This window comes from Piliocolobus tephrosceles, chromosome 5, assembly GCF_002776525.5.
Source record: "Piliocolobus tephrosceles isolate RC106 chromosome 5, ASM277652v3, whole genome shotgun sequence".
Lineage (NCBI taxonomy): Eukaryota > Metazoa > Chordata > Mammalia > Primates > Cercopithecidae > Piliocolobus > Piliocolobus tephrosceles.
In genome coordinates, this window is record NC_045438.1 from 121,995,421 (window position 1) to 122,018,315 (window position 22,895).

Sequence of the window (22,895 nt, forward strand, 5' to 3'; positions counted from 1 at the left end):
GAGCCAGAAAAATCCAGACAAACAATGCCAGGGGCAAAGAAAACACATTAAACTCCCCGGAGTCAGACATCCTGAGGAGCAGAGGAGGACAGGAGTGCATCCAAAACACACACACAGAAGTTGAGGAACTGTCCTCATTCCTCCTGGTCCCTGGTAGTCTGGGAAAGGACAAGAAATGTCACTTCCCAGGCTCTGAAGTCCTCAGCTTGAGTGGGACAGGTGGGTTTGGCATTTCTAACCCTAAACTCTGGGCCTTCTGAGGGAGTGAGGTGAGTGAGCCTCTGACCCCACCGCTATGTGGGTCATGCTGATCCCTGAGCATCTAAGCTGCTCCTTAGATGCTCATCCTGTTGCCCAGGGGCATTACAGGGGAAGAAAGCTCACCCACAGCCTCTATGTTCTGTTTGCCTATAGGAGCATGATACTGTTCTAGGCTTCAGATGAGAAGAAATGACCCAATTTCAAGTGCGTACTGGGGGATTGAGGGCATCTTCTTGCTATTCCTCAACCAAGCCAAGAGGGTTGCTATCTAGGACTTTCACACCTGTTTACTCTTCCTAGAGTGACATTTTCCAGATAGCTTCCTGGTTCGCCCCTTACTTCATTTGAGTCTCTGCTCAAAGTTTACTGCTTGAGAGAGGTCTTTTGTAACCATTCTACCAAAAAAATAAAAATAAAAAATAAAATAAAATAAAAAACAAACAAAAAGCCATCCCTGTTGTCCCAATCACTCTGTTTCCTTGCCTTCCTTTATTAAATTAAAATGTAAACTTATCTTTTGCCTCCACTATAAGGATGAAAGATCCTCAAAGACAGGGCTTTGCTCCTTTTATTCACCCTGTGTCTCCAGCTCCTAGTGCAGTGCCTAGAAAACAGGCATTCAATAAATAGTAAAATTACAGGTAAATCATTAAATCAAGGAACAAACAAACGAGCGGAGCAAGGCTTAATATCAAAATACATGAGTATCAATGACAATGGGTCACAATGCATTTTTCCTGAATGTGAACTTTTTTTTTTTTTTTTCTGAGACTGAGTCTAGCTCTGTCTCTCAGGCTGGAGTGCAGTGGCGCGATCTCAGCTCACTGCAACCTCCACCTCCTGGGTTCATGTGATTCTCTTGCCTCAGCCTCCCAAGTAGCTGGGATTACAGGTGCCTGCCACCACACCCAGCTAATTTTCTGTATTTTTAGTAGAGACAGGGTTTCACTGTGTTGGCCAGGCAGGTCTCCAACTCCTGACTTTATGATCCATCCACCTCGGCCTCCCAAAGTGCTGGAATTAGAAGCGTGAGCCACCGTGCCTGGCCCTGAATGTGAATTTTTAAGACATTTGTTATGTTGAATAGAATTAAACAATGGTTTACATAATTCTTTGATTCATTATTAATCATTTTGCCTTTGAACTTGATTTCTATTTTAGAATTTACTTCAGGAATTGTACATCAAGCTCTAAAGACACATTTAACAATAATAACTCATATTTTTAATAGTACTTTAAAGTTTACAAAGTGGTCCCATTTGGCAATGATAGACTGGATAAAGAAAATGTGGCACATATACACCATGGAATACTATGCAGTCATAAAAAAGGATGAGTTCATGTACTTTGCAGGGATGTGGATGAAGCTGGAAACCATCATTGTCAGCAAACTAACACAGAAACAGAAAACCAAACACCACATGTTCTCACTCATAAGTGGGAGTAGAACAATGAGAACACATGGACACAGGGAGGGGAACATCACCCACTGGGGCCTGTCGGGGTGTGGGGGCTAGGGGAGGGTTAGCATTAGGAGAAATACCTAATGTAGATGACAGGCTGATGGATGCAGCAAACCACCATGGCACGTGTATACCTATGTAATAAACCTGCATGTTCTGCACATGTAGCCCAGAACTTAAATTATGTTTTTTATAAAAGTGGTCTCATTCATTATCTTCTTCTATCTGAGGTGTGGCAGGGTATGATGAAAAGAAAATGGTCTTTGGAGTCAGAAAAATGTTTCCAATCCCAGCACTGACACTTACTGTCAATGTGGCTTCAACATTTTGAAACTTAGTTTTGCCATCTGCAAAATGGATGTATGCATACTGTCCTCATGGCCCTAGAACCTAATAGATGATGAATAAATGCAACTGCTGCTGTTATTGTTACTTTCACTGTCATCACTGATTTATCCAGTATCATTGAAGAGAGGGAATGAGCAAGTATCAGTTCCCTTGAGGCAAGAGAGGGAAAATATGTGTGAACAAATATGTCTGGAGACCACCTGAGTGTTTGCCTCCACAGGCACAGCAGCAGGAGGTGTCTGAAAACAAAAAGCAAAGCCAAACACAAGTTTAGGTGCTGATATTGGCTCTCCAAGATTCCCTTCTGGGTTTCTTCATTTGGATTGGAACACTAGATCTCAAACCTACTTGATCATCAAAATCACCAGTAGAAATTGAAAAAAAAAAAAAAATACAGCAATACAGGCTTCTGGGCCTAACCTATATATATTTTACTTTGGTTCACATGGGCTGAGCCTCCAAAATCTCTGTGTGTGTGTGTGTGTGTGTGTGTGTGCGCGCGCGTGTGTGTGTATATTCCCTAGGTGTGTATAATCCTCAGTTAAGTTTGGGGATCACTGGAGTAGATGGTTTCCAAGAGTAAGCCAACAGCTGAGAAATTACAATGGTGCTTTTGAGCCTATTTCGAATGAGTATTTTCAAGGAGAAGGCATTTCCCTCTCTATTAGAGGTTCCCCATCCTACCAGTTTCTAGAGAGGTGACACTCAGGCTGAGGGTGATTCTGAAACTCTTTTTCGAAGCTGTTGGAGAACATAAAAGGTAAAGGAAAGAGGCCCTTAGAGGCTGGGTGCTCACATTAACAACTGCAGGAATGCTATAGACTGAAACTTGCTAAGGTCACAAGAGCCTTTCCTATTAGTTCTTCATGCTTTGGCTTGGCTCCTCGTAAAATCTGAACAGAACTGCCTTGGTTTCAATGGGGAGTGATGATGTCCATGAATCACCGTGTGCTTTCTATGCACACACTTGTTCTTCAGTTGTGACTGAAAAGAGCACAGGAAGTAGGCTCAGGGCCAGACATGACCCTCAGGCAGGCATTGATATTTTGCGAGATCAGATCATGGGATGCAACAAAGCCAGCAATGAAGTGGATATGATATGAATTTGTTACTGACCTCACCCATCCAAAAGGCAGCTACCATCCAGGAAATCCTGTTTTTATTTATGGGAGAAGAGTAGACTGGCATGGCAAAGAGGATCTTGGAGTTAGTGAACCCTCTGGAGGATATAAACATTGCTGCATTACTTTTCAGGAAAAAGAATGTGCACTAAGGCAGAACTTGTAAATATTATGCAGCCTTTCTCCTCGTAAATATTCCCAGTGGACAGCATAGTGTGTCCATAATTAGAATTACATAAAATAAGATTAACTATTCTTCCAGGAAGCTTGTTTTCATCACAGAACCATTTGAGAATCAAAAGTCAATAGGAAATTTTAGGCAATGCCATACTATCATGACAGGCTGAGTTTCTGCATTCTTATAAAAGTCACTTTATTGTATTCTTTAAGTACATTTTTATAAATAAGAAATATACCTTAATATCCATTCTTAATTTTAGGAAAATCTGCACAGATCTTTTTTATAGGCTGAGTTAACTGCAGAAGCTGAATGATGCCAGGATGAAATTATTCTCAATAAGGTTGATGGGTAGAACCAAAGACCTAAGACAAACAGTTTACCAAGCTCAGTGAACAAATGTTACAGCTTTCTGAAATAAATATTCAACAATTAGAGTTTCCCAGCATAAACTTACTCTACTTTAGTATTTCACACCAAGAGTCCTGGAAATATTTAGATCTTACAATATTATGGGAAAATGTTTTGCCCTTTTAACATAGAATTTTAACTTTATGGTATAATAAACTTCATCTTCTCAGATACAAGGTAAATTTTAAAGTAATGATTTTATAAATATTCACTAATTTTTTCCTTATTTGACTGACATGATAAAATATTTTCAATGTCTGGGCACAGCGGCTCATGACTGTAATCTCAGCACTTTGGGAGGCCGAGGCAGGCAGATCGCTTGAGCCTAGGAGTTCAAAACAAGCCTGGGCAACATGGTGAAACCCCATCTGTACAAAAAACACAGAAATTAGCTGGGCATGATGGTATGAGCTTGTGGTCCCAGCTACTCGGGAGGCTGAAGCCAGAGGATCACTTGGGCCCAGGAAGTGGAGGTCACAGTGAGCCAAGATCATGCCACTACACTCCAGCCTGGGTGACAGAGAGAGACCCTGTCCCCCAAAAAAGAAAAATATTCTCAATTTATCTGTGTAAAACGTTCTTATTCCTTGAAGGTTCTTTATTAACTATTAACTGTGCCCATGGCTTCAGTTATATATTCTAGCCAAGATTAAGCCAAATATTCTGTCAGTGACAGAGAGGTGAATTTGTGACTTGACTTAGAGAGTTTCAGGTTTAACAAGAATTGATTGGTCACATATTTATAATAGGGTAAGCTCTTTGCCAGATAGAGTAAGTAAGGCTAAGAGAAGTGAAAGAAACATGAAAGAAACAGTTCCTGCTCTTGGGAAGCTTAAAATTAGTGGCCCAGACACAATGTGTTATACAAAACTGTGAAAGAACAATTCCCAGAGTGTGTGTGTGTGTGTGTGTGTGTGTGTGTGCATGTGTGTGTATATATAGTCTATATATATAGTTTCTCTCTATATATAGTAGTCAATATAGACTACTATAGTCAAGGTGGATCTGTTCCTCAACACACACCTACATCAGGCAGGCTAGACTTTATCTATCTATCTATCTATCTATCTATCTATCTATCTATCTATCTATAGTCTCCATGTAAACATAGAGTAGACTATATAGGCTATAAACATAGATTAGTCTATATATAGCATCCTATATATAGACTATATATAGCATCCTATATATAGACTATATATAGCATCCTATATATAGTCTATATATAGGATATGTACTATGCTATATATACTATATAGACTGCTATATAGACTATATATACTATATAGACTACTATATACATAGAGTACCATATATAGACTATATACAAACTACTCTATATAGACTATATACAGTGACTATATAGTCTCTATATAGAGACTATATATAGAGACTATATGTACTATATATAATTCTATATATAGACTGTATATACTATATATGTACTCTATATATAATATATATATACCCACACATACACACACACATATACATATATATTAGCTTACCTGATGTAGCTGTGTGTTGGGGAACAGATCTATCTTGAATACCAGCCAGTTAACCACCTGGAGACAATTTGGAAAACAATGAAGAGCTGAAAATCTATTTTATTTTACTTTCCAATTTGCCTAACTTTTGTTGAGCACCTATCATGTTCTGAACACTGGAAATTCAGAGAAAGAGCAAAGAATATATGCTCTTTCCATAGGCTAAGGGCAAAGGGAATTAACTGGGTGACTTTTCCCAGATGTCTTCAAGCCATGCATGGTTCAGCCTTTAGAGTATGCATCTATTGACTGATGCATACTGCGGATGAAACAGTGACTCACTCCTTTGAGTGCTGACTGTGACATATTTTGCCCGAATGGTTTCCAGAACCTCCCTGCTATCTCTCTGCTTCTACTCTTGCCTCATTACAGCCCAGACTTCACACAGCAGTGCTTGGCCTTGGACACCAAGGTGGTGAGTAGATGAACTCTTCTTTTTCTCTGAAAAGTTTCACTAGAAATTCCCAAGGGTTGATAGACCAACCATTCACATGTACCTGTCATTACCTTTAACTGCTGAAAAATCCATCATGATCTTGCTCCATCTCCCGTGGTAAGTTTCTCAGCCTTCATGTGCTTTCATTGCAGTTGCCACGAAAAGTCCTGCAGCTGAAGAATACACTGTTAATATTGAGATCAGTTTTGAAAATGCATCCTTCCTGGATCCTATCAAAGCCTACTTGAACAGCCTCAGTTTTCCAATTCATGGGAATAACGCTGACCAAATTTTGAGCATAAATGTGACAACAGGTGAGTAAGAGACCCATTGCTTCAGAATAAATGATTGGATGTCTTGAGAAAGACTGTCTGAGCTCCTGACTATCAGAGCAATCTTTTACTTAGTAGACAAGTGAAATGACTCACCGAGACTGATGTGTGATTCTATGACTTCATAGCCTTCCTGAGTGAAGCCTTTATCAGTAAACTCTGCAGCCAGAGGTTTCTTATTTTAGATGGTGACCAGAGGTTTGCTTGGTGGTTTGTATGATGCTTGTCATAAAGTGGTCCCAAGATATGGCCAGGTCCTTCATGATAAACTACTGGGTCCTCTTCCCTTGGGCAGATAAACTACTGGATCCTCTTCCCTGTGTCCTCTTCCCTTGGTATATCAATGAACATAGAAAGGATTGGTTCAAGATATTAGTAAGTACCAGATACCCTTCTCTTTGGCATTATAGGTCAGGTAATAGGAATGAGGTACATGCTTGCATCAGAAGCAAGGCATTAAGTAGAACCTTTCAGGCCATAGATTGGACTTTCTGGTTGCAAACTGTTTTCCAATGTCATGCTAGCTTCTCTATGTCTCCAGAGACCATCACCCAAGAACTGATATACAGTAGAAGTTGTGAGATAAGGCTCCCAGTTATCTGATAAAAGGGAATTGCTTTTTAAACTGGAAAGCACTAATAGATGTTGGGTTTTATTATTCTAAAATGAGAGCAAGAAAAAGATTCTTGTTTTTGAAATTCTTTTTGAATTCTCGTATTTTAAATAGTCCATCCCAATGTTGGTACATGCATTTTAATTTTTGACTCTTAATATATGCTACTCGAAGTTATAGCTCCCTTACCACTCCTTTTGGATGCCACTTCCCACTGATTCCTACCATTAGTACTAATTTCCTTGAGTTAGTGATTTTCCAGTTGGATGCGAATGCGCATTATAAGTCCTTCAGGAGCAGTGAGCTTCTGCTGTGTTTCCCACTCTTTATCCATAGAACATCTCACCAAACTAGGGTACTTTGGAAAATACATAGGAAACACCCTTCTATGTTCCCACCCAGCATAGATCTTTTGCCTTTAGAATAAATTATTGCATAGATTTTAGTCAATTGTGCTTCCCAAATTTTTTAACAGAAACCTTTTGGTGTCTTTGTAGGTGCTAGTAAATGAATCCAGTAAACAAAACTGACCAAGTATCAAAAATAGTTTTTTGTTGAACAACTAATGATTATAGACACTCGAGCTTTAGTTGTGAGTTTACCTTCCATACGTTCAATATAAACATACTCTCTCTTAGTTTTTTTACTAGAGATGAGATGACTTCAAGAGGCTTCACCATCCTAAAAACTTGGGTTAACAAGCTTCTCAATTAAATGCAATTGACCTTGGAAAGTTTAATTTATCCTTCCAGAAAGACTGGTCATTCACACATAGAGGGGGTGAATCTTTTCTGATAGTGAACTATGAAACAGGTTTGACAAAAGTGAATATTTCAATGTGGCAGAGAAAGCCTGAGGCTCACAGACCTCAGGACCAGCAGGGAACAGCTAAGAGGAGTTGGCCTAAAAGAGGAAGTGAATGGGATGGGTGATCCTCAAAAACTGAGTCTATCTTCTAATTAGAGAACTAAACTTTTTTTTTTTCCATTACCATAAAAACCTAAAGGACACAAAGACAAAAAGAAAATGTGTCCTAAAGGACACAAAGACAAAAAGTGATGTAAAGTGATGATACTTTTACATCACTCTTGTGGAGAAAAACAAGAGGCCTTGTCTTGATGGAAACCCCAGTGAGGAAGAAAAGCATTCTCAAATTTCGGTGAGAACCTCTGACCTGGGGCTAGTTCATCTCTGGGCCTATGTACCACATAAAAAGAAGGGTCAACCTTCGCATGGCAATGAGTGACTTGCATGGCTTTAGTGCATTTTCATCTCGCAGACTGAGGAAAAAGGACCAATGCTTCCTTTCTATGTTAAATGCAGCAGGATGTATGTTCTATGTTAAATGCAGCAGGGCAATGAAGGTTAGGCCTACTGACCATGGCACTAATGACTAAGCATCCAAACTTTCACCATCTTCCTTTTTCCATCCTTCCCTCACCTCATTTTTCCAACAGTCTACCTTATGATCCCATTTTAGTAATGGCAAATAAAACTGAGGATATTTAAAACCAGACAATGTGCATAAAGCACCAAACTATACCTGGGATATGGCAGGTGGTCTGGAGGTGGTAACTTTTTCCATTCTCTTTTTTTTTTTTTGTATTTGTCTTTTATGTGGGACTCAAAAGTTCTTCAACCACTCCTCCAATAATGCTCCCTCAAAACAAAAGACAACAACAAAATTGCTTTAGCACTGGAATTTCATGTCAGTAAGAGAGATATTTCAACAAATGGGATCCTACCGGCTATCCTCAAATTACCTCTAGTGGGCACTCAGCTTCTTTGTTAGCAACTCCAGTTTCTTCTGTTCCTAATTCTCCTGCCTCACTGCTACCCACTGCTGGGATACAGGCTGCATCAACATCCAAGGAATTAACTGGAACGTGTTGTCCCTCCTATTTCCGAAACAACTATTTGATAACTTGCCTTTGGGTAGTCACTCTGTGGGACTTTTCCTGGGCACCCATCTGCAGAACAAACAGCTCTCAAAGATGTGACTTTGGTCGAGCTTTGGAAACTGATTCAAAGCACTCTGATTTCAGAACATTTCTTACTGTCTCCCATGAGAGCAGTGTTCATGTGGGCTGTTCACACCTGACTTGATATGTAAAAGGCACAAATTTACTTGCACTCTGTATTTGTTATCTATTGATGCATAACAAAGTCTAAAACCTAGCATCATAAAATAACAAACATTTGTTATCTGAGAGTTTTTTTAATCATTGTATTTATATTTGTTAAGAATTAAGATGTAGAAGGTGGAAGTATTGACAAGTATTGGTACTAACAGTAATATAAAAATAAACTTCCATACAGGTATGAACTTATTTGCCCTATAAACTATATCTACAATAGTCTACAAATAGAGGTATGCTCTAACATACATCCTGCTGCATTTAACATAGAAAGGAAGCATTGGTCCTTTTTGCTCACTCTGCAAGATGAAAATGCACTAAAGCCATGAAAGTCACTCACTGCCATGCCAAGGTTGACCTTTCTTTTTATGTGGTACATAGGTCCAGAGATGAACCAGCCCCAGGCCAGAGGCTCTCACCGAAATTTGAGAATGCTTATTCTTCCTCCCTGGAGCTTCCATCAAGACAAGGCCTCTTGTTTTTCTCCACGAGAGTGATGTAAAAGGACACTTCTTCCTTTTTGTCTTTGTGTCCTAAGTAGGGTTTTTATGGTAATGGGAAAAAAAGTTTAGTTCTCTTACCAGAAGATAGACCCAGTTTCTGAGGGCCAGAAATCTTAGAGCAGTTTAGCTGGGTGGTTCTGGATCAAGGTCTCTTGTAAGGTTGTAAGTAATCCATCAACTAGTGCTGTCATCATATGAAAGTTCAACTGGCATATGAGAAAAAAAAATTCTTTTCTTTTCTTTTCTTTCCTTTTCTTTTCTCTTCTTTTCTTTTTGAGACAGGGTCTCACTTTGTTGCCCAGGTTGGAGTGCAGTGGTTGCAATCTCAGCTCACTGCAACCTCTTCCTCCCAGGCTCAAGCAATCCTCCCACCTCAGCCTCCTGAGTACCTGGGACACACTACCATGCCCAGCTAATGTTTTTGTATTTTTTGTAGGATAGGGTTTTGCTATGTTGCCCGGGCTGGTCTCAGACTCCTGGGCTCAAGTGATCCACCCGCCTCGGCCTCTCAAGTGCTGAGATTACAGGAGTGAACCACTGTACCTGGCCTGGAAAATTTATTTCTAAGCTCACTCATGTGGTTGTTGGCAGGCTCCAATTCCTCACTAGCTATTGGCTGTAGACCTCAGTTCTTTGCCATGTGGACCTCTCCATGATGTGTCTTCATGCCATGGCAGTCAACTACCCCCAGAGTGAGAGGAGAGAGAGAAAGAGAGAGAGCAACCAAGAGGAAAGCTATAGTGTTTTTAATAACCTAATCTCAGAAGTGCCATACTATCACTTCTGCCATACTCTATTGATTACATAGACCAATCCTAGTACAACATAAGAAGGTACTACAAAAGGGTTTGAATACCTAGTGGTAGGGGTGGGCAAAGGCCATCTTGGAGGCTGACTACCTTATACTTATCATCATAGACATCTGGTGGCTATTAGCTATTAGGCATGAGTATCTAAAAGATGACTTAGCCATTCATCACTCAACCGTCACAGCAGTCATCTTTCAGATTGTCATGGCTAATAGCATGGTGATGCATACATGCAAACATCAATTTTATGCTATTGAAGTTCTCGGAAAGGTAATATAAAGTCAGATTAGGATTTTCTTCAAGAATGAATACCTGCAGGCTATAAGTACAAATATGGTGACCGCCATCTCCACCTTGTCTCTCCTTGCTGTTCTGGTTAATGATAGTCTGCAGACCCACTGGAAATGAAATCTGGTGCTCCTGCGAGACAGGCTATGGGTGGCCTCGGGAAAGGTGTCTTCACAATCTCACTTGTCAAGAGCATGACGTCTTCCTCCCAGGGCACCATTGCAGTTGCCTTAAAGAACTGCCTACCAAGGGACCTTTTTGCCTGCTTCAGGAAGGTAAGTAACTGCTCATTAAATGCACATTGAGTGGCTATTCAACATCAGTTTACAGCTGCGTGTGGTGGCTCATGCCTGTAATCCCAGCACTTTGAGAGTCTGATGTGGGCGGATCACCTGAGGTCAGGAGTTCAAGAGCAGCCTGGCCAACACGGTGAAACCCTGCCTCTACTAAAAATGCAAAAATTAGCTGGGTGTGGTGGTACACACCTGTAGTCTCAGCTACTTGGGAGGTTGAGGCAGGAGGATCACTTGAACCTGGGAGGCGGAGGTTGCAGTGAGCTGAGATCGCACCATCGCACACCAGCCTGGGAGACAGAGGGAGACTCCATCTCAAACGAACACACAAAAACAACTTACAAATGTTTCTGGTTTGTATATACTCAGACACTAACATGATATTTTTAAATATTGCCCTGTGTTTTTCAACAGATGTTACCCTGAACATGAGAGTCAGACTAAATGTAGGCTTTCAAGAAGACCTCATGAACACTTCCTCTGCCCTCTATAGGTCCTACAAGACCGACTTGGAAACAGCGGTAGGTTTTGGCCCCAAGAACCTCTTAACCAACAAACTGTTTGGACTGAACTGAGTCTATTGCATTCACAGTGAACAGTGGCTTGGATCTGTCAGAACTTACGGATGTGGATTTATTATTCTTTCACATCTGAGATGGTGAATTAATATATGCTCAAATCAAATCATGTTGAGGGGACAGTGTGGCATCACCTTGACCTATAAGTATAAATTTTTCTCAGGGTGGAACTGTTTCAGATAAGATTTGGTGGCATCAATTCACTAAAACTTATTCAAAGCCCCAAGAACCTATAGCCTACAAGCACCAGTTGGTGCATTTCTATTCTTCACATACCACATGAATGAAACTCCTAACTTTTGGGCAGACAAACCCATGGCTGAACACAGAGGGTGTCAAACCACTCTACACCAGAGGTTGCTAGGCATTCATACCTAAGACAGATATAAATTTATTTACATAAAAGTAGAGACTATTCCACCAGTGTTACCTGTTTGCCAGTCACTGTCTTAAGCGCTTCACATTGAATTGATTCATCTAAACCTAAACACTTTGCTGGAGTTAACATATTTGGAACAGAGCTTCCCAATGGATGTGTCACAGATTATTACAGGTGGGCTGAGATAATGACTTCCCTTTCCTGGCAGCCGAGCCCTGCCTTAGGCTGTTAGCAGCCTCCTGCTCATCCCAGCATGTCACCCAAATATTGTCATCTCCCACGAGTGCCTTGATGAAGTGCCGCTTCAGAAGAGCTCTTGGATATTTGATTTACATTTCTGGCATTTAATATGTCTGTACAGCAGGAGAACCCTCCTCACACACACACACTACACTAAATTATATGGTTTGAAAAAGAGAGTTACATAGCAACCACCTAGGTACCTGGCACACCAACCAATCCTGCAGTATGGCAGCCAGAGGATGCCCCTCCCAGACCTCCAACTACAGGTCATGTAGTGGAGCAAGGGTTGCAGCTGCTGCTTCTGAAATCCATGACCATCACTGCTGCTCCCTACCCATGAAGGGGCACAGCACATCTGTGTCTGGCAGACACTGGGACTCCTTGGAAGGCTTTATTGAACCTTTCCAGGTTCGGGCTAGGATGCTTTTATCCAACCTTCCTTCCCTGTCTTTCATTTGGGGGTCTGATGGCTCTCTCTGTCTTCCCTGCTCCCTCCACGTTTTGTTTCCTAGGCATTTCCCTGAGTAAATTTTTTGCACATTTCATCTAGTGTCCACTTCTTGGAGGACCCAGACTGACATAGATAGGAATTATTTCTTCAGAAATCTAATGCCTACAGTTAACAAAATGGAAGATAATTTTACCTAGTGTGATTAGGAATATGTGGTTTTTACTCTGCTTCAGATCTTTTGATACACCTATTTCTAGACTTTGCTATATGACACTCATCTTGCTTTATTTTTCAGTTCCGGAAGGGTTATGGAATTTTACCAGGCTTCAAGGGCGTGACTGTGACAGGGTTCAAGTAAGAATACTTTAATTTGGTCATTTCTACTTTATGGCTGGGATCCATAAGGTAGTGAAGGAGGTAAATCCCCTAGAGAGGCATTGTTCATGTGGAATTCTCAGCAGGAGCAGTTTGGTAGAGGAGAAAAAAGTACCTCACCCCTTACAGATGCACCTGTTTAAAAGTAAAAGAGTAAAAGACTTGTGTTCATTCTATACATGTGCAAAAATTTTGCAAGCAAAGATAAGGGATAAGTTTGTAGTCCAAATAGTTCAGAAATATAGAAATGAAATAATGCCATGCAATGATGTCTTTCTACTGGAAGATCCTGTTGGCCAATCAGGACCATAGATTTTCATGCTGCAACAGGCAGTTTGTGCTATTTTGTTTCCTAAGCAAATAAGCCATAAATATCTAGACTCTTCCAGGTCAGTTATTGTTTTACTGAACTGAATGGTCTCTGTCCAGGTCTGGAAGTGTGGTTGTGACATATGAAGTCAAGACTACAGCACCATCACTTGAGTTAATACATAAAGCCAATGAACAAGTTGTACAGAGCCTCAATCAGACCTACAAAATGGACTACAACTCCTTTCAAGCACTTACTAGCAGTAAGTGAAATTGTTTAGATATGGTCACGTTATTTATGGTTATGCGTAAACCTAGGAAATTAGCTTATGTTACAATGTCCGCAGGGAAGCTAGACACTCCAGTTCCTGGCACAGGGGGTTCTGTACCACCTCTTCCTCTTATGCCAGTGCCTCCCAATCTGACTAATGCCACTGTACCTGGGGTGTGTGGAAGAGGGGCACAAGGGGGTCACAGAGCCATCTAGGTTTGTGTATTTTCTAAATTAACAGATCCAAAACTAGGTTAAAAAAGTAAAACTAATATTGCAGTGGAGGTTTAAATATTCATAAAATGCACCAATAAGAAATAGAGGGCCATCATTTTAGAGCAGTAGGCCTCAGAGTGTAGCCCTCTGTCATCGAGGCTGAAGTGCAGTAATATAATCATGGCTCTCTGCAGCCTCCACTTTCCTTGCTCAAGTGATCCGCCTGCTCCAGCCTCTGGGGTAGCTGGAGCCACAGGTGCATACCTCCATACTCAGCTAACAGTTTTTACTTTTTATTTATTTATTTATTTTAGAGATGGGATATCACTACGTTGCCCTGGCTGGTCTCATACTCCTGGTCCCAAGCAATCCTCCACCTTAGCCTTCCAAAGTGTTGGGATTACAGGCATGAGTCATCATGCTTGGCTGTGTTTTTATTTTTATTTGTGAAATGATAAGGCAGTGATCCCATGGATTTTTACTGCCGAAACAATAATAATAGCTACAGTTTCTCCAAGTTACCTCCCAAATGTAACTCTCACTGCTCTTGTTTTCCAGACAGGGGAACTAAGGCCCAGTCAGTCTAACCAAGTTCCTCAGGTCCACACAGTTACAGTTGGGACAGAACCAAGATTGAAATCCAAACTTACTATCTATGAAGCTCCCACTCCTACAGAGGTCCATGAGTATTAGGAAATTCTTATTTCTCAAGCAAACTTTATTATAATTAATTAATTTGTTTTTACATTTCTAAATCATTCAAGACTTAGGTCAGAGCTTTGAAAGCATGAGATATCAGTTATTGATAAGAAGCAGTTGATATGATTCCAGTCTGTAGCACAGAAACTTGATATTTAAGTTAGTTTGTGTTTTTTTCCGTAAGTAAATGTGCAATTTTCTACCACACTTTTTGAAATATTGAAAACAGCTTTAAAATTTCCATTACTGCCATTAAGGAGCCACAGGGCAAAGACCTCAATTGGGAAACCCTGTCCCTGGTATGTGGCAGGACACACTTCCTCAGGGCTCAGACACCAGCTGCATGGGGATGGAGTGAGGAGACACATTGCCTCAACCAGTTCAGCACCACAGATGCTGTCAAGACCTCTGAGAGCTTTGTGGTGGTTGTATCTGGTGAGTAGCATCAATGAAATTTGTTTGCCTTGGGATCTTATTACCTTTTCTTTGGGTTTCCAGATGAAACTAAGTTCTCTGTCACGCCAGAAATCATCTTTGAAGGGGACACAGTCAGTCTGGTGTGTGAAAACGAACTTTTGTCCTCCAATGTGTCTTGGCGCTATGAAGAACAGCAGTTGGAAATCCAGAACAGCAGTAGATTCTCGATTTACACTGCCGTGTTCAACAACATGACTTCGGTGTCCAAGCTCACCATCCGTAACATCACTCCGGGTGATGCAGGTAGGTCTCCATTCAATAACTTGATTGAGGAATGGAATGAAGAGCTTGTAAAGAAGCAAATATGTAATAGTGTTTTATGTAGATGTGTAGATAGTGTTTTTCTCTTCCCAAAGAAGTCTCCTGGTTCAACCTTTCAAAACTGAAAATTAATCCCATATGTATTAGTCCATTTTTATACTGCTATAAAGAACTACCTGAGATTGAGTAATTTATGGAGAAAAAAGGTTTAGTTGACTCACAGTTCTGCATGGTTGGGGAGGCCTTAGGAAACTTATAATCATGGCAGAAGGCAAAGGGGAAGCAAGGCACATCTTCCATGGCAGCAGGAGAGGGAGAGAGGGTCTAGGGAATTGTCAAACATCTGATTTTAAACCATCAGATCTCATGAGAACTCACTCCCTATCATGAGAACAGCATGGGGGAACTGCTCCCATGAGAGAATCACCTACCACCAGGGCCCTCCCTGAACACGTGGGGATTACAATTCGACATGAGATTTGAGAGGGGACACAGAGCCAAACCATATCACCATGGTATTAATTGTTAATTAATTTTAAAGTTAATTATTTTCATTATTTGTTTCATTATAGTATATAATTATTTTCATTAATTTGTTTTAGTATATAATATTACTTTATTATTAATTTAATTTTCAATTGATTTTTTAAAAAAAATTAAAATAGCTTTGTTGAGGAAGGAATTGATACATAATAAACTGTACATATTTAAAAAGTCTTGACCCACGTACAGCTGTGAAATCATTACTACAGTCAGGGGAGTGAACATATCCGTCATTCTCCCTGCCCTCACCAAATTTTCTGATTCTCCACTATTATCCGTCCCTTCAGCTTTCTCCTGTCCTCTTGCCCACCCCAAGCAACTACAAAAGCAAGCATAAGGCTTAATTCTTCCCTAAGACTCGTGGTGAACCTGACATATTCTGGAATGTAATAACTGCATTGTAACTCAGATGCCAATGGGGCCATCTCCTTTTCTCTACATGATGAGGTGGGCTATAGACATATGGCTCCTATCATGTAGTTGTTGATTTTGATTTACCACATGGTTAAATACTATGGCAATATTATCTATCTTCTTCTAATTCTCCAAGGCTTTTCAATTCTTCTTTCCTACTTCTATTGTTATACTTTTTTCCTTATTAGCAAAGTCCCTAAGATTTCTACTATTCCCTTAGAACATCTCTGTACTCCACTTTGTGGCATCAGAAATATCTGCACTTCCTGAATTCCTGAATGGTTTTTTAGGCATTTTTAGACTAACTCTCAGACGCTTTTGAAAATGATGCTTCATCAAGGACTGTCATTACTGTCATGATCCATGCGATTAGGGTACCATTCCTCTAAGAAAATAGACATATGTTGTAATAATGCATGATTTCATGTATTTTATGCAGGTGAATATGTTTGCAAACTGATACTAGACATTTTTGAATATGAGGGCAAGAAGAAAATAGATGTTATGCCCATCCAAATTTTGGCAAATGAAGAAATGAAGGTGATGTGTGACAACAATCCTGTATCTTTGAACTGCTGCAGTCAGAGTAATGTTAATTGGAGCAAAGTAGAATGGAAGCAGGAAGGAAAAATAAGTATTCCAGGTGAGAATGTTAGATAAGCCCTTTTGTAAATAGGTTTTTGCCTCCTGGCCAAGTAGAAGTGGGAGATGTGGTGTGTGGAAGGGGAAATGTCAGATGGCTGCTATTTTCTGGATTTCAGACTGTGAAAAGGCATTAGGTTTGATGCCAGCTCCAGCTTAGCCACTCTAGAGCAAGATTCCAAAAACATATGCACACAAGTGTCATGCTTTGGTTGTAGATGAGATCCCAGCAGCAGAAGGCCTAAGAGAGAAGGATCCTGGCATTTTGGATCTAAAAAAAAAAAAAAAAAGACAAGAAAAGCTTGTGCTCACCTTCCTTTCATCTTCAGCAAAGAGCTAAGGATGAGGTCACTTGTCATTGAGGTCTGACTTGGAGCTTCTCCTTTCTGTGTGTCTTCTCCTGGTGTCTGGTCCTTCTCACTTCTCTGCCTTTGTATCTATGCATGCCTCAATATTTTCTATCTCTGTGCCTCCAGCTTTATCCCTTTCTCTCTGCAGATCTGTTTGTCTCTCAGTCATTTCATATGATTTCTGATCCTATTAGCTTTTGTTTTCAATCTGAAATCTTACCTAAAGTTCCCTACCCTCCAGTTTATATTGATGAATAATAATAATAGTAATAAATTAAAACAACAATACTCTGTTTTGTATAACAGTTTATGATTAACCATTTAAAAAATATGTTACTGCTTTTTAAATGCTTGACCACAAATTTGAAGCATTTTACTTCCAATTTTCAAATAAGGAAATTGAGGTTCAGATTATATGACTTATCCAAGGTTGTCAAAATATGAGAAAAAAAAAAAAGAAGAAGAAGAAGAAGAAAGAAAGAATTAGGACTCACCAAAGGTCTTGTTTCACAAAACCAGTGTCATCTTGGCCAAACTATATTATGCATGCGTGGTGGGCCAGCACTGGAATGAGCTAGTCAGGCAGAGTTTGCACAGTGTTCTACCTAGAAACTGCATAGAGCAAGATCCAACTCTTCTCTTAAGAAGCAACAGTATAATGTGCTTATCTGTAAAGAAAGTCTTTAAAGTAAAATGTAGCTTTACCCATGAAATACATTAGTGTGGGGAACTTTCACTTTACAAAGCCTTAGTTATTTAAATAGATTAAATTATTTTTAAAAAATTATCAGAACAGGGGTGGTGGCTCATGCCTATAATCTCAGCACTTTCAGAGGCCAAAGCAGATGGATCATCTGAGGTTGAGCATTCGAGACTAGCCTGGCTAACACGGTGAAACCCCATCTGTACTAAAAATACAAAAAATTAGCTAGGTGTGGTGGTGGGCACCTGTAATCCCAGCTACTCGGGAGGCTGAGGCAGGAGAATTACTTGAAGCCAAGAAGCCGAGGTTGCAGTGAGTGGAGATCATGCCACTGCATTACAGCCTGGGTGACAGAGTGAGACTGTCTCAAACAACAACAGCAACAACAACAACAACAACAAAACTATCAATTTACAGCCAAATTGTTCTAAGCACATGTACTTTGCAAAGGAGTTTCACCTGCAAGCATTTGTATTAGACTTTAAAGTACTCAGAAGAAAGGCACATGGTAACTGTTGAAAATATTAACGCATGATACGTGGAGTCACTTCCCTGATTTCTAAGGAAGAGGAGGTGTAGGTATCCTGAAGGAACTGCCAGATGGAAGAAAGACCTTGCACAATTCCTGTGGTACTGGCTCAGAAGCTTTCAACCCCGAAAGGTGAAAAACCTGGCCTTCTGGCAAAGGAACCAGGAAGTCTGTGGCGCAGATGCTTAGAGCGGGATGAATGACTGCAGAACAATGGGTTTCCTGCCTCAGGGCTGGCCGCCTGGGGACCTGGCTTCTCTGATGAATTTAGCCTCTGCCCTGGCACCCTGCCCTTCTTTCTCCTGCCCTTGCTGCTTCCTCTCTGCAACTATCTTCTCCAAATTCCACAAGTTCTAACAACCATTTTTCCAGGTCTGTAGAACACAATCAAGCAAAAGAATTTACCCAAAGCATTTGGAACTGAATGAATGACCTACTCTCAGAAATGGTTTCATGTTCAAAGCACTCTGGAAAAGGATGAGACAGAAAGGAAATAATCAACAATGGCAGAATTTCTAACTTTAAGAGACTAAAAGTCAGTGAAGATTTCCTCCCACATGGGAAAAAAGTGAAGGAGTATTCTTTAAGGGTATCACCATGATCACAAAATAGTTATTGTGGCAGATTCAATGTATTAAACTCTGTTTTTTTGTGTTTTGTTTTTGTTTTTTGTTTGTTTTTTGAGACAGAGTCTTGCTTTTGTCACCCAGGCTGGAGTGCAGTAGCATGATCATGACTCACTGCAACCTCCACTCCCGGGGTTCAGGAGATTCTCCCGCCTCAGCCTCCCAAGTACCTGGGATTATAGGTGCCTGCCACCACACCCCGCTAATTTTTGTATTTTTAGTAGAGATGGGGTTTCACCATTTTGGCCCAGCTGGTCTCGAACCCCTGACCTCTGCCCATCTTGGCCTCCCAAAGTGCTGGGATTACAGGTTTGAGCCACCACACCTGGCCTCAACTCTGTTTTCAATGTTTACATTTATCATCTTGGTTTTTCTCCACTCCCCACCCAAGTCTTGCAAAGTAGGTACCATCAGCACCATGTTATAGAGGAAGGTCTGGGATGTCATCTAACTTTGAACAACAAAATTGTAATTGCATACCTTCTCTTCTCCAGAAAGTGAAGCGCCAACTTATTAGCTGTATTCAGTACCTCCCATGCAGGGCCCCTGGTTGCAGAGCCCCAGGGTGTTGTAGGAAACGTGATGTGTATGATGCCAATTTGGAAGTCCTCCTTGTGTTTTCTGAGTTTACCATCTCTTTGGAGCCTTTCTCCACTCTTTCTCTGAATCTCAGCCTAACAGAAGTACTTACTGTTCTCTGAACAAGACCTGCATGCTGTGGCTTCTGTGTTTTTGCTTATAGCAGTGGTTTTCTGAGTTACCAATAGAATCCATTTTTCAAGCAGAATCTTGCCCAGCTGTCTAATGCAAGTCTTCTCAACTCAGCACTATTGACATTTTGGGTCAGATAATTCTTTGCTGGTGGAACTGTTCTGTGCATTGTAGGATATTTAGCAGTATCCCTGGCCTATACCTACAAGGTGCCAGTAACATCTTCAGTTGCAACAACCAAAAATGTCTCCAAACCTTGCCGAATGTCCTCCAGGGAGGCAAAATTGCCCGTCGTTGACAGCACATCTAATGTGTAAAGCAGACCGAAGTGGAGCTGCTCTGGTTAGAAGAAGTGTGAAGGGATTGGAGCCTACACAATTTATTATCCTTCCACCCCCCAACACAGCCCCAGCCCCTGAAGCAGCTTGATGGAATGCCAAGTTTTCCAAGGAGAACGGATTTACTCACATGCAACCCACATACAACCACATACCAGAACTACAGCCCCCATTTCTATCTATTAAAATCCTAAATGTCTGTTAAGGCCTAGAGCAAATCTTCCTCTTCTCTGAAAGCTTCCCTAATCTCTCAACTAAAACATCCCTCCTTTAATCCACATAATATGTTGACTTCTCTCTCATGGAACCTACCCACTGCACACTATCATTATTTCTGTACATCTCTTTGTACACTTCCTCTTGCATAGACCATTGCCCTGTACATTAGTTTGGTGAGATAGATGGGTCTTTAAGGATTGGTAAGAGTCAGCAGGAGGAAGAGGGAAGGAGAATATTTCAGGTGTGAACACAGGCATAGAGGCGCAAAGCTACAGGGCGTGTTCAAGGCCCAGGAGATGATCTAATTTTTCAGAGAGAGCTATAGAAGAAGACAAAGAGAAGAGAAGCAGATTGGAATCACACTGTGAATAATTGAATATACCAGGCGAAGAGGGATTTTACTGTATTCTGTAGGCAATGGTAAGGTTTCAAAAGTAGAGGACATCAGATGGTGAGAGCTGAACTTAGGAAAAATAAGTTTTAAGGTCTTATAGCCAATAGATCGCAGGGGCAAATAAGTGAAAATAGAGACCCAGCTACAATCATGTGCAATGGGCAGCCAACAGATAATGGGGCCTGAGCAAGTTATCGTGGGTAGGAGTGGGTAAGACAATAGTGAGATATTTCAGAAGAGTAATCTAAAAGTTTCTTACAATTGAGTAGGGATAAAAGGTGAGTGCATGCAAGTAATTTAAGATTTTTATTTGGGGAAATGCCAGGAGCAAAGAAAGGACACATTGGAAGATGTACAGGTTTTATCTGGGGAGAAAAAAGATGAGTTCTTAAATGGACCAATCGAGTTGAAGGTACCTAAGATGTCAGAGCGACACTTGGGAATTTGCTTCTAAAGTTTCCAACAGGAGTGCTGCTCTTAGAAATAGAGTGGGAGTCATCCAAATTTGGGCTATTCTAGAAGCAATAGGTATAGATGAGATTGCCTGGAGAAACAGTAGAGAAAAAGATGAGGAAAGGGACAACCTTAAGAAGGGGATGAAGGAAAAGAGCCCGAGAGGGAGACCCAGAAGGAGGGATGAGGAGAAAAGAGGGGCAGGAGACATCTAGGACTCAAGCACGCCAAATCAGAGAGAAGGGGTCAGCAGAATGGGATGCTGCAATCAAAGTAGCATGAGAGGAGGCCACTGTTGGCCTTAAAGGAACACTTTTGGCAGAGGAGAGGGTGAAGAAGGCCAATTGCAAAGACTTGATGAGAAATGGGAGTAAAAAATTGGAGGTGGAAAATGCAGAAGCATTATGGTATGAAGAGAGGAAGAAATGCAGTGGTGGCTAGGGAGTATTCAGACTGGGGAAAGAGCATTTCAGGAAGGGAGACTTGAGTGTATCTGGGGGTTGAAGTGGAGGAAATCTGGAAGGAAAGATTAAAGACACAGGGTGAGGAAGGGCAAAGGATGAAGGGATGTCCTGGAAGAATTGAAAGAAGCAGATTTTGAAAAGATAAGTGGAGGGGTGAGCCTTAGACATGGGCACAGACACTCGTGTCTGTGAGCTAGGAGGTACTTTAGTCAAGAAAGATGAAAAGGGAAATCAGTTTGGTGTTTCAAACAACCTTTCTGGGGTCTAGGGAGAAAAGTTAGTTACATGTTGATCAAAATATATCAAATATCGTTGATCAGCCAGGGCTGAAAAAGACACATTTATGTTGGAACTAATCAAAAGACTTATTGTTTTTCCTTCATTTTCAGATGATTGATAGTGTTTGAAGATTGCCTTAGGAGTGCATGGCAGTAGGCAAGGTGGGAGGAAGGAGAGTAAAGGGACTAGAGTAGGAAAAATCAGCCACAGGGCGTTGTAGAACCTGAGGCAAGAGAAAAGATGGCGTGGAGGGCATGATATTTCTGGGAAAGGAAAGGAAAGTATGGAAAGGGAGCTATTTTGAAGGGGAAACTGCTGGTAACTGAGAATGCATGAAGTTGAAGTTGAAGATTTCACTAAAACATAGAGATTTAAACAGGGAACATGCTGTGAAAAAACTCAAATGAGATGAATATCAGGTGCCCCAACATTGCTTCTTCCTCTTTTTAATAATCATAGTACTCTAAATAATCTGACATGTGTTCTTCCAGTTAAACCACACCCAAACAGCTTGCTTCTCTTTTTTATTGTTCACGTTCTAAAAACCATCGCTCATGGTCTTTGTTAGAGCAGGACTGAGTCAGGTACTTTTCTAAGAGTTTATGTATATTATCTCATTTAACCTTATGGTGGTCCTGGGAAGTAACTGCTATTATTAATCCTCATTTTGTATCTGGAGAACTGAAGCACAAGGTGGTTAAGTGACTGTCTCAACAATATCTTGCTAGCAAGTGATGGAGTTTAGGATCTGAAGCCAGGCAACCTGGATACAGAGTCTGCAGACCTAATCACCATAAACCCCTCCTCTCCGTTCAGAGAAGAAATCTATTTAAATAGTAACTCCTTTTGTGAAAAAAAAAAATGATTTGACCTCTTTGCTGCTAAATAAAGGAGTTAGCCAGCTGGGATGGCAACAATTTGCTTCGCATTACAGGAACCCCTGAAACAGACATAGATTCTAGCTGCAGCAGATACACCCTCAAGGCTGATGGAACCCAATGCCCAAGCGGGTCTTCTGGAACAACAGTCGTCTACACTTGCGAGTTCATCAGTGCCTACGGAGCCCGAGGCAGTGCAAACATAAAAGTGACATTCATCTCTGTGGGTAAGGACTCTCCCTAGAATTTTTAGCCACGAATAAATCCCACCTTAAATAAGTGCTGCCAATGAATTATGAGCTATGGAAATATCTATGAGTAGAATAATGGACAGAGAGGGAGTGTGGTTAGG

The 22,895-nt window shown here is 40.8% G+C and overlaps 1 protein-coding gene across 4 annotated transcripts in view; it reads left to right on the forward strand.

Annotated features, from left to right (window-relative positions):
- ADGRF5 (adhesion G protein-coupled receptor F5) overlaps positions 1-22,895 on the forward strand; it is a 103,718-nt gene that overhangs the window by 61,607 nt on the left and 19,216 nt on the right. For 3 of the 4 annotated variants that reach the window (XM_023212973.1, XM_023212972.2, XM_023212974.1), the window contains exons 4-11: positions 5,918-6,079; positions 10,547-10,723; positions 11,156-11,262; positions 12,688-12,746; positions 13,197-13,339; positions 14,761-14,982; positions 16,397-16,600; positions 22,600-22,770. In XM_023212973.1, coding sequence (XP_023068741.1) covers positions 5,918-6,079; positions 10,547-10,723; positions 11,156-11,262; positions 12,688-12,746; positions 13,197-13,339; positions 14,761-14,982; positions 16,397-16,600; positions 22,600-22,770 — 1,245 coding nt within the window. The remainder of the gene's footprint in view (positions 1-5,917; positions 6,080-10,546; positions 10,724-11,155; positions 11,263-12,687; positions 12,747-13,196; positions 13,340-14,760; positions 14,983-16,396; positions 16,601-22,599; positions 22,771-22,895) is intronic. The other variant, XM_023212976.1, reaches the window with a different exon arrangement.